Here is a 15,722-nt window from a genome sequence, read left to right as displayed (position 1 = left end):
AATTACCATGTCTAGGCCAAACTCGAGGGAGCCAATTATACAGAGTATGAACCAAGAGGCAGGGATCATATCATAGACTGTCTCCCACATGGTGCAATTAGAGATAAAATCCAAACCAAATCACTTGAAAAGTAACTCTCTTAAAGTACCATTAAGAGGGAAAAGAAAGAACATTTAAAATTGTTACAGTAGAATTAAGGATCTCAGAGGATAAGAGCAAATGTATGGGCTATCACTAACACCATACTGGGTGACAAGCTGTCTTCTTCATTCAAAGAATATTGATTGCTGTCTGTATGTCAGTCTGTAACTGCGGGGAACACATGGAATTAATGAAGAAAATGTATAGATTTGCATCAGTGAGAGCAAATTCTTGTATGGTGACCCCTCAATTTGGGACAATGTTATGTTAACTTCTATGTAGTTATTTAGCCTTTAAGGTCATACTTTTTCTTTGTATATATTGACATACAGAGAATTTAAGTGATGTGCCCAAAGACCACATAGCTAATAAATATCGGTAGACATTTGGGCCAAGTGCTCCTGGCTCTAGATCCTGTCCACTAAATAGTAGATAATCTACCTATATTGGATAAAGGAAGAAACAAATGGAGACCAGATTTGTTGATCACATGGATAAAGTAGACAGATCTAGAAAGATCTCCCTAATCATTCCAGCTAGAGTGGAAAACACAAGGCAGTCTGTTCGTTTTTCTCTGTTTTGTTTTCCTTAAGGCATTTGTTACTATCAGAAATATCTTTATGGATGTATTCATCCATCTATAATCTGGGAATTTAACTATCTACCCATCCATCCATTCACCCACTCACCAATTCATGCTTCTTGTCTAGATCCCTTCCCCACTAAATTTTATGTTCCAATAAGGTATAGAAATTAATAGCACATTTCTCAGATCCTTTTCTGATGCCTAGTTCTGGGATGTATCAGGCCTTGATAATAAATATCTAATGGTGGAATGAATAAACATTGTATAAAATACATAACTGAGCATGTACTTACCTGCACAGGAAAATTATAGGCATGTTCAATCACCAATAGGCTCATAGCAGCCCATCTCCAATAGATGGATCATAGATGCTTTAACCTGTTTTTTTAATTTCTCTTTCTTCATTTGCTTTTAGATAGATGCCATTTGGGAGTGTCAGAAGAACACACCCCTCCCAGGCTGATAACCTGGAAAGGGCAGACAATGGAGATTCAGATGTGATGGGGCTGTCTTCACTTTCAGGTGCTCAGAATTTGAGTCGCGACTCGAAGGCTATGGCAAAGAACTGGACACTTTTAGGAAGCGTGAAGTGATGACCACAGAAGAAATGAAGAACAATGTGGAAAAGCTTAATGAACTCTCCAAGAACCTAGATCTTGCACTGACAGAATTTGAGGTTTGGAACCTTGTGATGGGAACTTAGGACTCTAAGGTCTGGTCATTCAGGTTCTTTGCTTATGAACATGACACCTGTCAGGGGCACACCGTTGTTTGCTTGGCCCATTCTTCCACAAATATGTTCAGCTACCTTTTCCACTTAGTGTTTACATTTTATCAGGTGTTCATAAGTCATGAAGTACCCAAAGAAGTTAATGCAAGGTAACTGCTTATGTATGTTGCATATCCATTATATGCTGAGTTATATGCAAAGGGCTTTATGTGGCAGTCACAATGCCTGCAATAAACCTCTGCACCTTGTTAGCCCTGTGCACATTCATTTTAGTGGGATAGAAAAGATGTGGAGCCAATAAGCTACTTTCCCCAAAAGTCAATTAGCTGTCACAACAAAACGTTGAAGTTCTTCCCTTTGAGGCAAGTTAGTGTAAGAAGGCTGGTAAACAGTCATATGAACAAGTAAATTTCATGTAGAAATTATGAAAATGGAGAGGTCTACAGTATGTTGGAAACCAAGGTGAAACAACAAACATCACATTATCAGTTTCCAGCAGCTAGATCTCAGGTACCATGGTCCTCAGAGGCCGCAGAACGACCTTCCCACTAAGTCTGCCCCATTGAATGAGTGTCTGCCTCCTCCACTTGGCTTTCTCAGTGCTAAGGAAGTTGCCATGGAGGTTTCTGGGGTTCAAGAGAACCACCTATCCAACAGACTGCCTCCTCTTTTTCTTACAGTTGATCAACAAGGAAGAAGAACTGTTGGAGAAGGAAAAGAGTTCCTTCCCTCTTCTGCAAACTCTGATGATCAACAAAGTGCCCTTTGAGCAGCTGTGGGTAACAGCCTACGAGTTCAGCACGAAGTCAGAGGAGTGGATGAATGGTAGGCCAAGTTCTAACCCTGCCCGGACCCGGGGCATAGAGGTGGGCATGATGCCGATCTACCCAGCCAGCTCGGAAATCAGATTTGCTGTTTGGATTCCAGCACTCTGGATTAAGACCGTAACAGTTTATATTTCCTCAATGTAATAACAAGGGGAGACAAGAAACCAAAGAGTGAGGAGATACCTATTTCCAGGTTTAAATCACATAGCACCCAGAGTCTTCGTCATGGTGATGATTCCAAAAAGAGGGGAGAGGTTGAGGACAGCGCCTCTGAGATGCTGCCTTAAGAAGGGCCATCTAGAAACTACCCTTCTCTCCAGGCTCTGGAGCTAGGGAGGCAGTGTGCGGGCAGAATCAGCAGAGCACAGTAGACACATAAGACAAGGAGGATGAGGAGTGGCTTTTGAATTTTTGGTTCTGGCAGTTTGGTAGGCCTTGTCTTATTGCACAGAAAAGCAACAAACTTGCTGGTGAAAAGCTCCTTCAACTTGAATACACTGCAGCCATCCACATGGAAATATTAGTTATTCAGGATGAGTTATATTATATTACAATATAGTATATTGTATCTATTATATATACAAAAGAGTATATTGTTTTAGTTATTTATACATTATAATTTATATTAGAATATATGATACATAATATGTTGTAAATATGTAATCTCTATATTATCATAGGCTATAATATGATATATTGTTATATCAATATGGATTTTAGGAGAAGGTGATTTATTGGGCAATAGTTGATTGGATGCCATCTCTGTGCAAGGTATGAAAAGGATAAAATCTGAAACCTTAATGTTCAATTCTAGGGCTTCAGTACAGTAAGCACAGCTGGATGAATATCTTTCCTGAGGTTCTCTAGGGGCAATTATGATTGTTTTCTTTTCTTTTCTTTTTTTTTGGGGGGGGAGGGGTTTGTTTTTGTTTTTGTTTTCCAGACAGGAATTCTCTGTGTAGCTTTGCACCTTTCCTGGATCTCACTCTGTAGCCCAGGCTGGCCTCCAACTCACAAAGATCTGCCTGGCTCTGCCTCCGGAGTGCTGGGATTAAAGGCGTGCGCCACCACCACCCGGCTAATGTTTAAAACATTTTTATTCATTCTCTGACAATTTCATATATGAATGTAGTGTGTTTGGGTCAGAATCACTCCTATTCTACTCTATTACTGTTTTCTCAAGATGGATTCCTAAGCATAAAATGTCTAAGATCCAAAAGGCATGTTGTGAAAATTAATAAGATTTTAAAAATGATTCTTTTGAAGGAAAATCTGACTTTCGTGACTGTCTTCCAGAAAAGTGATGTTTTAATTCCTCCTTCTAGCAATTTGTGAGAGTGCCCATTTCTTACTCTCTACAAACCTAAAGAAGACACCTTTGAATGTTGTGTTTGCTGATCAGATGTTTAAAATATTCTCTTACTTTCATCTTTAAAAAAAAAAAAAAAAAAGCATTTTTTCCCATTTGCCATTGAAGTTGAGTGTGTACCGAGAAGCAGAATTCCTTGTGCTATGGCCCCCTGGGAAGCTCTCTGAAAGAAGTTCTCCTCTGTGCCAGACTTTGTATGTACCCTGTGGCCTGAGTCACTAACTGCCTAAGAGAAGAGGGTGGCTTGTGTAGTTGAGAGGGGACAGTGACTTTGTATCTTAGCCTGAAATTTGCCCCGCTGCTAAAGTCACCATTAATTCAGTCAGCCTGCCAGGCAGGAACCCACTCCTCATCCTGGAAGTGGCTTCTGTTCCAAGTATTCTGCCAGCCCCCACTTTTTTTTTCGGGTTTTTTTTTTTTTTTTGTAAGATTTAATTTTTAGTGATTTGACAAAACACTGAGTTGCTGAGGCATATTAAGTGAGTGGAGTTGTCTTTGGTCTAGGCGGCCCTGGGGAGTTGGAGGGTGTTTATGAGTCAGTTAGCTATACTGTAATGTAGGAAGTAATGCTGATCTAGAATGTTCCAACAGGAAGTAATGCATTACAATGGGAACATGGGGAGATTTGGGTTGAATGTGAGAGCCAATGCTAAAACCTGCCTACCAGAAAAAGGGGGAGGGACTAATATTTTGAAGTATTTTAAAAATGGAAGTGTCAATTATTTAAAATGTATGTGTGTCTGGGGGGTGGAATCTCTCACTGAGCCTGGAGCTCCCCATCTTGACTAGACTGGCTGGCCAGAGAGCCCCCACAATTGACCTGTCTCTCCCACCTCAGTGCTGTTACAGTCACACACTATTTCCCCAGCTTGGTGTGTTTGTTTGTTTGTTTGTTTGAACATGGTGCTGGGGATCCAAACTCAGGCCCTCAATTTAGCCACTGAGCCTGTACCCTCTATTTCTTTTTCTCTTCCCTTGTTTAATAATTCAAACTTATGTTAATTATAATATTATATATTATACGCCCAGAACTCTAGAGGACTCCCACTCCGGAACTGTTAGTTTACAACACACTGAAACCCCTTTAATACTGCTGACGTGGCATTCAACACTAACCACACACTATGTGTGTGTGTGCACACTATATGCCCAGTGCGAAGTGGCCTGTTTAGTTTACACTGTCTCACACTGACTCCAGTCACCCTCCCACGAGTCTGCTGTATGGCAGATGACAGTGTGGAGGCCTGGGCAAGGCTCTAGGGCCTAAGCAGAGGCCAGTCGCTCCAGGCCCAATCCCGGAGCCTGAGTTCATTTTCTCTACTGGCACTGCTCTCAAGTCCAGGGAATTAACACGGGACGAGACTCTCCATTCCTGTCTGAATTCCCCTCGTTCCAGGCCCCCTCTATTTGCTGAATGCTGAGGAAATCGCGGAGGAGGTTGGGAATATGTGGAGGACGACGTACAAGTTGACCAAGACTTTGCTTGACATGCCTGCACCCAAGCGCTTAGCTGAGAACGTCAAGTTGAAGATTGAGAAGTTCAAGCAGCACATCCCCATCCTCAACATCGCCTGCAACCCCGGCATGAAGGATCGGCACTGGCAGCAGGTTCTTGTCATCCCCTGTGTGGTCTGGCCCGCCCCATCCTGCAGACCCTAGGAAAGCAGGAAATGAAAATCTACTTGAGGCCGAAGAGGTTATAATTGGCCTATTGGATTTCAGGAAGGGAATGGGTAGATTCCTTCCTGAAATGGGATGAACTTCCTGTCTCATGACCAGTTTGATCCTTTTGGTTGGACCCCCACTTCTGGTGTGTAAATATTCCAACACAGTGGTTACAGTCACAGTGGGAAAGCTTTGATTTGCTCCTCCATACACAAAAAGAAAGACCCCACCACAAATGATCCCAGATGATCTTGTGCAGGCTGCCTTTGGTGCAGAGTTTTCTGGTCAAACAGGCTAGGTTTAAAAAGAGTTTGGCACATTGGGTGTGGTGGCACATTCCCATAACTCCAGCATTTGAGAAGCTGAGACAGGCTACATAGTAGATTCCAGGCTAGCCTGGGCTACAGAATGAGGCCTGTCTCAAACATAAACACACACACACACACACACACACACACACACACACACACACACACGTTGCACTCTTTAAGCTCCGTAAACCTATAAATTAGAAAAGTAAATATTCTCTCTAAAATTAGTTGGGATTTTCATAAGCAGCGAAGTGTGAGGGTGACAAGTGTGGTGTGAACACTAAGCACAAAAAAGGAAGGCTTGCTGTGTTTCTAAATCCATTGTCAAACTCAAACGGCCTTGAAATACTCTCTACCAGGGAGCTGTAAGTGGAGTGACAAGGTGGCCGGCTTGACATGGGCAGATTCCTCTCAAAGAACTATGCATGAGATTGAGGTCATGATCCCTGAAAGAAGCCACTCTCTCAACGCATCACATTCAGTGAACCCCCAAGCTGGTGGCAAGGAGCATATTGATCTCCACAGAAAGACGGGGTCTTGAGTGGCTCGAGGTCTTCAGGGAGGTGCTGTCTTCAATTTTGCAGTAAAGCAGGAGACCCAGGACCCCAGCAAGGGCGGGGATGCTGTGCAGGAAGGCAGGTGATGGGTTATCAAGTGGGCTTCTACCCTAAAGGGAATCTGCAAAGGGCTTCTGGCCTTATGGATGCTCCTGGGGCTTCTATCCCCACGGATGTTAATAACCTAGACCTTTGACCTATGTGGAGAGCTAAGAATGTTGGGTGGACAGGTAACTTCTTAAAATCTTTTTTTTTTTTTTTTTTTTTTTTTTTGAGACAGGGTTTCTCTGTGTAGCTTTGGAGGCTGTCCTGGAACTCAGTCTGTAGCCCAGGCTGGCCTTGAACTCACAGAGATCTACCTGCCTCTGCCTCCCGAGTGCTGGGATTAAAGGCATGCGCCGCCACCACCTGGCGACAGGTGACTTCTTATAGTGCCAAGTTTCTCCTTGAGATGGCGCTATTCGAAGTGTTTTCATCAACATTTAAAGAACACTCCTTAGGGCCAAGGGGGTAGCTCAGTCATAGAGGGCTTGCCTAACCGTGCAAGCCTCTAAATTTGAGCCCTAGCAACGTAAAAACATCATATCATCTAAATGTTTTTTAGAAAGCGCTCCAGGGTCTCCACGCCTTCCCTCTGGTGCTTCCTCTGGCATCCTGCTGTCCTCCTGTGTGAGCACTCACACACCCCTCCCCCACCCCGGCATTCTTAGTTCTCACTGTTCTTAAATCTCTCCATGGGCCACTTTGACAAATATGCCCTAGACGGATAACTGAGTAGTGAGCTCAGCTCCGGTACAAGCTCCCAGACATTGTGTCATACATTATATTTGAATTCTCCCATCTCATCTTCCAAAACCTCTTTGAAATAGGGACTGTTATTATCTCCAGTCCATAGGTAGAAAAACTGAGAATTAGAAAGAGGAAGTAAGTTGTCCTATAGCTAGTCAGTGGACCTATAGCTAGCCAGTGGACCAGGAGGGAGCTGGGATCCAGGTCTGTTTGGCTTAAATAAAACAAATGACAGGAGAGCCCCTGAGGGGTAAGGAAGACAACAGGCAGAAGGAACAGTGGATCCAAACCAACAGTAGAATGTAGCCCCCAGGAAGAAGGAAGGAGTCTCTAAAGCATGCATCCAATAGGCCTAGCAGCTAAGAAAGGACAGGGGTCACCAGGTATACTACAGGGGCTGTCCCCACTCGGAGCCCCAGACCTGTGACAGCCCCAAGGCTGGCAAAGCTAAGATCTGCCTTAATGTGTCCCCTCGGGAAACCCGATCCTGTTCTGGTTAAAAGGCTCTAAGAACTAAGCCACCAGTTACCCCTCAAGGCCTGAGGGCCCATCTGGGATCCTAGGACAGCTGGACTGTGGTTGCAGCCATTTGATCTGACACAACAAAAAATAGTGCCTTGTGTTTGGGTCGTAGACTTTACAGATTTACAGATACCAACAAGATATTGCTGTTTGGGTTTAAAACAAGATTGGACAAGGAAACACATCACCAGTGCTATGGACCCAAACTGGCCCTAAGGCTCTGAGGGTGCTGTCCCTAAGAACAGAACCAGCTGTACATAAATGCTAGTGCTTCTAGAAGCCACACTTTAAGACTGCAACTTTTTTCTTTTTCTCTTTCTTTTTCTTTTACTTTCTCTTCTCCTTTCTTTCTTTCTTTCTTTCTTTCTTTCTTTCTTTCTTTCTCTTCCTTCCTTCCTTCCTTCCTTCCTTTCTTTCTTTCTCTTCCTTCCTTCCTTCCTTCCTTTCTTTCTCTTCCTTCCTTCCTTCCTTCCTTCCTTCCTTCCTTCCTTCCTTCCTTTCTTTCTTTCTTTCTTTCTTTCTTTCTTTCTTTCTTTCTTTCTTGTGGTAGTGGGGTTTGAGCCTAGTAACTTGCACATGTGAGTTGAGTGCCCTTTCATTAAAGCTATGTTCCTAGCCCAGCCATATTTTCTAAAGTAAAAGGAAATAAGGAAAATAAGTTTTACAGATGCATGCTATCTAAACTAGTACACATTATCATTTATGGATCCATCAGCTTTGAACTCAGCAGTGTGAAGTATTTGGTGCTATATTCAGAACATATCTCAATTCAGACGAGCCGTGTTTGAGAGGCTCAGAGGAGTGTCTCCACAAAAAGCGCTGCTCCAGGATATTAACATTAGAGAAGCAAATGCCTTGTCAATATTTAATTTTAAAAGAAAAAGAATTAAAAAATCCTGCCTGTCTCCAAGTCCTCGCTGCGAGCCAGTTATGATGCTGAGTGTTTTATGGAAGTGTACTTTATTTAGCCCCAGAGATAGTCAGGATGTTACTGTATTTTAAGGCATAAAACAATAAACAGTGCCAACAAGATGGGTCAGCAGGGTAAGGAATTTGCCACCAAGCATGACAGCCTGAGTTCATTCCCTAGGACTCACATGTCAGAAGGAGAGAGGCAATTCCTGCAAAGTTATCCTCTGACCTCCACATGTGTGCTGTGATATTCAGGTGTCTGTGACACACACACACACACACACACACACACACACACACACACACACACAAATAAACAAATAAATAGGTAGTAGATATTTTCAATAATAAGTGAAAGGCCAAGGGTGCCACTTCTGCGGCTTGTGTTCTGCAGAATTCTGCCTAATACTACCTTTGTCCAGAGCTGCTCAGTGCAAGATACAGACAGCTGTACATAGAGGACCTGTAAGAGACATTAAAGTTTGGAGAATAATATTTATTAGAGTCAGAATTGGATCCAAATCCCAGTTCTGCTATTTATTAACTTGATGGTCTTAGACAAGATAATGTTTCCAGCTCAGAGTCTTGAGCTGTGAAGTGGGAATAACACATAAGCATGCCCTTCACGGCATTAGGAGACTAAACTAAATGTGTGAAGCTCTTGAAACAATATGGCTCTTAGTAAGCCCCCAATGAACGTTCATTATTTTTAGTTTATTACTATTCTGATCCTCCAGAGGTCCCCAGAACCCAGATTGGAAGCTATTCAAGTGCTATGATTTAGTCAGGCTTTTCCTCCATGAATACTGACTGGTGTCTACCAAATGTCAGGTGCCAGGGACACAAGATAAGACAGTGTGTGACATGGCACCCACACTCTTTTCTGCTCTGGTGGTTTCTAGTCCTCTGGCAGCCAAATAGAGGTAAAACTCGGCAATAGATTTTTTTTTTTTTCATACAGACACTCATTCCTGCTTCAGCCCCATCTTTAGCATGGGTGGCCCTGATGCTGCCTAGGTCTTTCACGAGGGGTGTTTGAACTGAAGAGGTGAGCCTGGGGGAGTGTCACACCAGTGGATCGAGTACTGGGGATTCAACCTAGGGACACGCTGTGCCATTAATCACCTTTCACTTTTAATTTTGAGTCTCCCTAAGCTGGCCAAGCTGACCTTGAACTCACTTTGTAGCCTAGGCAGGGCCAGAAATTATTATTCTGCTTCCTCAGACTCCTGAGTAGGCAGGATCACAAGCCCAGCATGGGGGCTCTTTTGAAGGGGAGTCCTTCTTATTCCTCAGCTCAGAGCACTGGAGAGTGTATCTGACAGCTGCCCCCCCCCCCACCAACACACACACACACACACACACACACACACACACACACACACACACACACAGAGCAAATACTCACTACAGCTTGAATCACAGGGGAGCTTTCCATAGGCCCTTGAAGCACAATTTAGGCTCCGTTCTGGTCATTGGGATGCTCAGGAATTGATTGGGAGACAAACTTGGAAGAACCAGATACAATATGGCTCTGCAACCACCTTCTGAGCCCTCAGATCCACAGTGTCAGACTCAGCAACCATGTGGTCATTTCATTGAGTATTATTAGTTAGTTAAAACTAATTGAACACAAAAATTCAGTTCTTCACTCACATTAGCTCCAGTTTAGCGCTCAACTGCTCCTGGGACTAGGGGCTACAATACTGACAGTGCAGACAATGAAATTTCCCATCCTTACCGAGGTTCCACTGGACAATGCCGCCTTCCACAACCACCCCTTGTCTCCTTCCTTGCAGATCAGTGAAATGGTTGGCTATGAGATCAAGCCCACAGAGACAACGTGCCTCGCGAACATGCTGGAATTTGGATTCGGCAAATTTGTTGAAAGGTAACGGTTATCCCTCATTCTAGACAGATTTTGGTTCAGGGGTCACTGTAATTGAAAATATCAATGACTCCCACTTGGGCTGACATACCCAAGTGGCTATCTCTTTTCCTGCTGTAGAGTTGGAACTAGAAAGAGTTAGGGATTTTATTTCAAAGGCAAACTAAAAACAAATGTTTTCTGTGAACCTGAGACTCTGCCCAACTCTTAGAACTTGGAACAAACCACTCAGCCTTCATGGGCCTGTTTCCTCTCAAACAGCAAACTAGGATGACCTCCAGCTACTAAAATCCATGAAGCACACTGTGATGAACGATCTCTTTATTTTTTCCTTCCTCAAGTGCCCTGGGACTCTAGGGTGATCATTTGTATTATCTGAATGGCTGTTTTTATTTATATTTGTTTTGGGGGTGAGCTTTGTAGGTGTGTTTACAAGTGTGAGGTACAAATGTGGAGGGGGTGTGCATGCATGTGTGTTATGTGCAAGTGGAGGCCAGATGACACCTTGGCTGTCATTCCTTAGGAGTCAAGTAAGTTAGGCTGTCTGAAACTTATTTTTCAGTTTTGAGGTCTTGAAGTCCACGACTATGGGCTAGTCTCCTTGAAGGCCTCTCTCCTTGGCACATGGATGACCATTTTTCCCTTGTGTTGTCGTTAGTGTTTTCCTACCTGGCCCAGAGTCAGGACAAATCTCTCTCACCTGACAGGCCCATAGACGCATAGACCCAACCAAGTAAACACACAGAAACTTATATTGCTTACAAACTGTATGGCCGTGGCAGGCTTCTTGTTATCTAGTTCTTTTATTTTAAATTAACCCATTTCTATTAATCTATACTTTGCCACGTGGCTTGTGGCTTACCGGTGTCTTTACATGTTGCTTGTCATGGCGGGGGCTGGCATTGTCTCCACCCAGCCTTCCACTTCCCACAATTCTCCTCCTCCTTGTCCCGCCTACCCTATCCTTCCTGCCTGGCTACTGGCCAATCAGCACTTTATTTATTTTAACCAATCAGAGCAACACATTTGACATTCAGAACATCCCACAGCATTGTGTCTTCATGTGCTCTTGATTTCTATGTGATTGCCGTCAATTCTTCCTATAAGAACACCAGTTATGCTGGATTAGGCCTGGTCATGGCTTCATTTTAATATAATCTCCTCATTAAACACCCTTTGAATATAGTCACATTTTGAATGATTGGGGATTAGAACTTTAGTGGGAATTTTGGAGAAACACTCAACTTATAAACAGCCCCCAAAAGAGAATAGTACTCAGAATAGGAAACCCATTGGAAGTAGCTGACAAACCTTAGAGAAAACATTTTGTTGAAATTAAAGCTTTTGGAAATCTCTTAAGACTGAGCTGAAATTCCTCCTCGGGTATCTCCTCTGCCACTTCCTGTTGATGTTCGTGTTGATATGTTCTCTCCTCAGGCTGGAGCCCATTGGTGCAGCTGCCAGCAAGGAATACTCTCTGGAGAAAAACTTGGAGAAGATGAAGTCAGACTGGGTCAACATGACATTCAGTTTTGTGAAGTACAGGGACACTGTGAGTCAGTCCAGTGGTAACTCCCTGAAAGCAGCCCTGTGTGTTATGTAGTAGATATAGACATGATTCTGTATGCAACAGACCTCATAGAAGAATAACTCTCTGCTTGGGTATTGCCTCTGCCTGCCTGTCCTCCATCATCTCACACTCCACTGGAGCCATAAATCTCAAAATCAAAGGGTCTTTTGACCTAGTGCAAAGGAATGGAGTGAGTCTCCTAAATTAACATGTCTCAAGAAGAACACAGGCTTGTGTAACTATGCACACACACACACACACACACACACACACACACACACACACACACAGCAACTCAGGTCCTTCAGAAGCAGGACAACAACGCACTATACTTCTTTTTATAAAAAAATATTTTATTTATTTATTTATTTATTTATTTATTTATTTATTTACTTTTTTATTATGTTCACAGAAGAGGCTGCCAGATCTCATTACAGATGGTTGTGAGCCACCATGTGGGTGCTGGGAATTGAACTCAGGACCTCTGGAAGAGCAGTCGGCGCTCTTAACCTCTGAGCCATCTCTCCAGCCCCCTACATTTTACTTCTTAAATGTTAACGTGTACAGGAATTCCTTCGGGATCTCTTTAAAATAATTTGTGAGGATGAGAGTGGGGTCTGGGGTTCTCCAGAACTAGCAACACTTACAAACCAGTTTGAATTGTAAGGGTGTGGATTACTTTATTTTCATGGGTGCCTGCAGACAGATTTGAGTTTGTGCAATGAATGTGGAGGTACATTCGCTTGGATAACCCCAGGGTCTAGTTTGGTCTTGTGGTGAAGCCTCGGGTAGATATGGGAACTGCTGTCCAGTACATTGTGGAGGGCACAGGTAGATAGTCACATACTGCTCCCCATTCATGCCTAGAACAGCATCCCAAATGCTAACTGCACTGCAGAATCATTTGGAATACTTAAAAAGAAAATCACAATAAATTTTTCTTTTCCCTGACCTCCCTCCTTCTGGGTGCCTGAACATCTATTTGCACTTGCCCGCCTGGTTTTCTTTTCCGTAGTGCTGGAGATTGAACTTGAGGCCTTATTCTTGTTGGGAAAGCACGCTACCATGTAACCACACCTCCAGTACTCCATTTTTCAAGTATTCAGCATAGAGCCAAAACTCTGGATATCTGAGCACTTCCTTTCTCTCTGAACAATGTATCATCCTCCTCCTGTGACTTATTTCTCCCTTTGATTTTGATCCTTGATTTCACCCTTGGATAAGAACCATCCAGGAGGAGTCAGTTGGAGGCAGGAGAACTAAAGGCAAATGAGTTCATTACCAGGTCTTTCCCAACAAGGCCAAGTCTCATATGTTCCATAAGGTTGGAGCTGTGCATTCTGATTGGGTCAGACACTGCTGTAGAGGCTGCTGGGCTGTGATGAAGAGTTCAGCTCTGGGCCTATGAGCAGGTTCACTCATCCTGATTTACCTTCAAAGTTTATGACTGAAGTAGCTGCCCACAAAAAGCAATAGCAAAATGACAGTGAAGATGCCAGTCTATGAAGAGCTGGATGTGCTTTTCAGACACACTGAGAAAAGACAGACAGAAGAATATATCCTAGGCCAGATTTTGTCCGTATCTGCAGTTACATCATCTATATCTGTGTCTACGTCTGTGTCTGCAAGCTTGAAGGAAGTAAAATCAAAGCAAGCAAGAGCAGATTTGCTGTAGGTGGCAGATTATCAGCAGTCTATCTGCCACAATGGCTCAGGGAAAGAGTACGGCCCATAGGAACTGACTGCAGATGCGACACCCTGACATGATAGCAAGATAGCACTCACTGAATGTATAAGACAGAAGTTTCCAAGCTGGAGCTACAGGTTTATATACTTTTATCATGTGATCACACATAGAACAAGCAAGCAAAGCTTTGTTTACAAGGAGATTATGTGTAATTAACTTAATAAGTATGTCCTATCTATTAGTAGACATTTAAAGAAAACTCATGAATTGAAATAAAAAAAATCTTTGAATTTCATCTTAACATAACTACAAGAACCCCTATGATTGGCTACAGTGCATGAACCTAGGTAGTACCCATGGATTGGAAGCTGATGTTCCCTGAGGGTGCCAGGAAGGCAAATGGCAGAGAGGTAGGAAACTGGGGAAGGGGAAGACTGTCTATTTCCCGACAGACTCTAAGTCTGTGTTAGGTGGATCTCTGCAAATAAGTCAAACAGTAAAATGTTTCTTAGGTTTTGTTTCATTTTGTTTATTGAGACAGATCTTATGAAGTAGCCCAGGCTGGCCTCAAATTCATGGTGTCCCTTCAGCGTTTGGCCTTCAGAGTGCTGAGATAACAGGCATTCCCCAACTGCTCCTGTCTGACATTAAGTATTTTTAGTGACCAATGTGAACCATGTGTATTGTGCTTCAGAGGCTGAGGTGGGAACATCTATATTGAGACCCTGTCTCAAAATAAATAAATAAATATCTTATGATGAAAAAGTCTTGTGAGACATAGATGCCTTCTGGAACCTTCTGGAATCAGCATGGATAATGAGATAGGCAAGGCAAATGGGTCTCATGATTTTGACTTTGACTGGGTGGGCATCTTTATTGGCAGGACACAAGCATCTTGTGTGCGGTTGATGACATTCAACTGCTACTCGATGATCACGTGATAAAGACCCAGACAATGTGTGGCTCTGCATTCATCAAGCCAATAGAAACAGAATGTCGGGTAAGAAAATAGCCATTGTGCATCTTGTTATGGCCTATTAGGTCTCAGTTTCTCAGGGGAGGGGTGGGGTTTTCAAGTTCAATGGAAAAATAAACCTCCCTTTTCCTGAATGGACAAATGAAAGGAGGAATGAACAAAAGACGGAGAGCAGTAGGTGGCATAATTAAGATCGTGACTCCCAAGCCATTGGAGCAGTCTGCTGAAGGAGTAGATGAGGCTTGAATATGTCAAACAAAAATATATTTGCCAAGTATTTTATAGTCTATAGTAATCTAGAATATGAGCCACATGACCCTAAGAGTTTAGCCTCCCTTAATCATTATCTATAGAAGTGGGATAAATTGGGGGGTGGAATATGTCTTAGGGGTAGAGCTCAAGGGCAAAAGAAAAAGTGGCATAGGCCTCCTGGGTCCAGACCTCTGGGTCTGTATTCTGGTTCTGCCTTTACTGTTAGCTGTGTGACCTTGGGAAGCTATTTTAACTATTGTGTTCAGAGTCTTCATCTGTAAACTTGAGTTTTGTTAATGTCTTCATTACATTGTGTGTGTGTGTGTGTGTGTGTGTGTGTGTGTGTGTGTGTGTGTGTGGTGTGAGTGTAGCACTTATGGAAACTGGAAGATAGTCTTGGGCAGCAATCTTCTTGTTTTTGCTTTTGAGACAAGCACTCTCACTAGTCAAGTAGGCTGGGTTGACTGGCCAGCCAACTCCAGAGACCTGCCTGTCTCCACCTCTCCAGCGCTGGGATTACAAGCTTAAGTCACCACACCCAGTTTGTTGTTATTTGTTTGTTTTAATGTGAGTTCTGGTATAAAGGAAAGAATTTTATCAATTTAGCTATTTCTCTAACCCACATAGATTTGTTAATATCTCATAAGGTGGTTGAATTAAATTTCTGTCATATATATATATATATATATATATATATATATATATTAATCATATAATATATAATCATATATATATATATATATATATATATATATAGAGAGAGAGAGAGAGAGAGAGAGAGAGCTCCCTGACCATCACTCATCAAAGAATAAGCTTTATTACTGTTATCTAACTAAAATGTGAGCTTCACAAGGCAAAAGACTCCTTGTTTCATTATATCCATGTTCCCTGAAACTGTAGCCATATGAGATACATTTCAATAAGTATTTGTTAAACAAG

General features: G+C 42.8%; 1 protein-coding gene across 1 annotated transcript in view; it reads left to right on the top strand.

Moving 5' to 3' along the window:
* Dnah3 (dynein axonemal heavy chain 3) overlaps positions 1-15,722 on the top strand; it is a 170,663-nt gene that overhangs the window by 34,058 nt on the left and 120,883 nt on the right. The window contains exons 16-21 of the mRNA XM_036190626.1: positions 1,251-1,404; positions 2,139-2,283; positions 5,051-5,262; positions 10,210-10,301; positions 11,736-11,850; positions 14,439-14,555. Of these exons, the coding sequence (XP_036046519.1) occupies positions 1,251-1,404; positions 2,139-2,283; positions 5,051-5,262; positions 10,210-10,301; positions 11,736-11,850; positions 14,439-14,555 (835 nt within the window). The remainder of the gene's footprint in view (positions 1-1,250; positions 1,405-2,138; positions 2,284-5,050; positions 5,263-10,209; positions 10,302-11,735; positions 11,851-14,438; positions 14,556-15,722) is intronic.

The sequence above is a fragment of the Onychomys torridus genome, chromosome 1 (assembly GCF_903995425.1).
Source record: "Onychomys torridus chromosome 1, mOncTor1.1, whole genome shotgun sequence".
Lineage (NCBI taxonomy): Eukaryota > Metazoa > Chordata > Mammalia > Rodentia > Cricetidae > Onychomys > Onychomys torridus.
The sequence above is the reverse complement of the archived record's forward strand: the minus strand, read 5'-3'. Positions and strand labels throughout refer to the sequence as shown.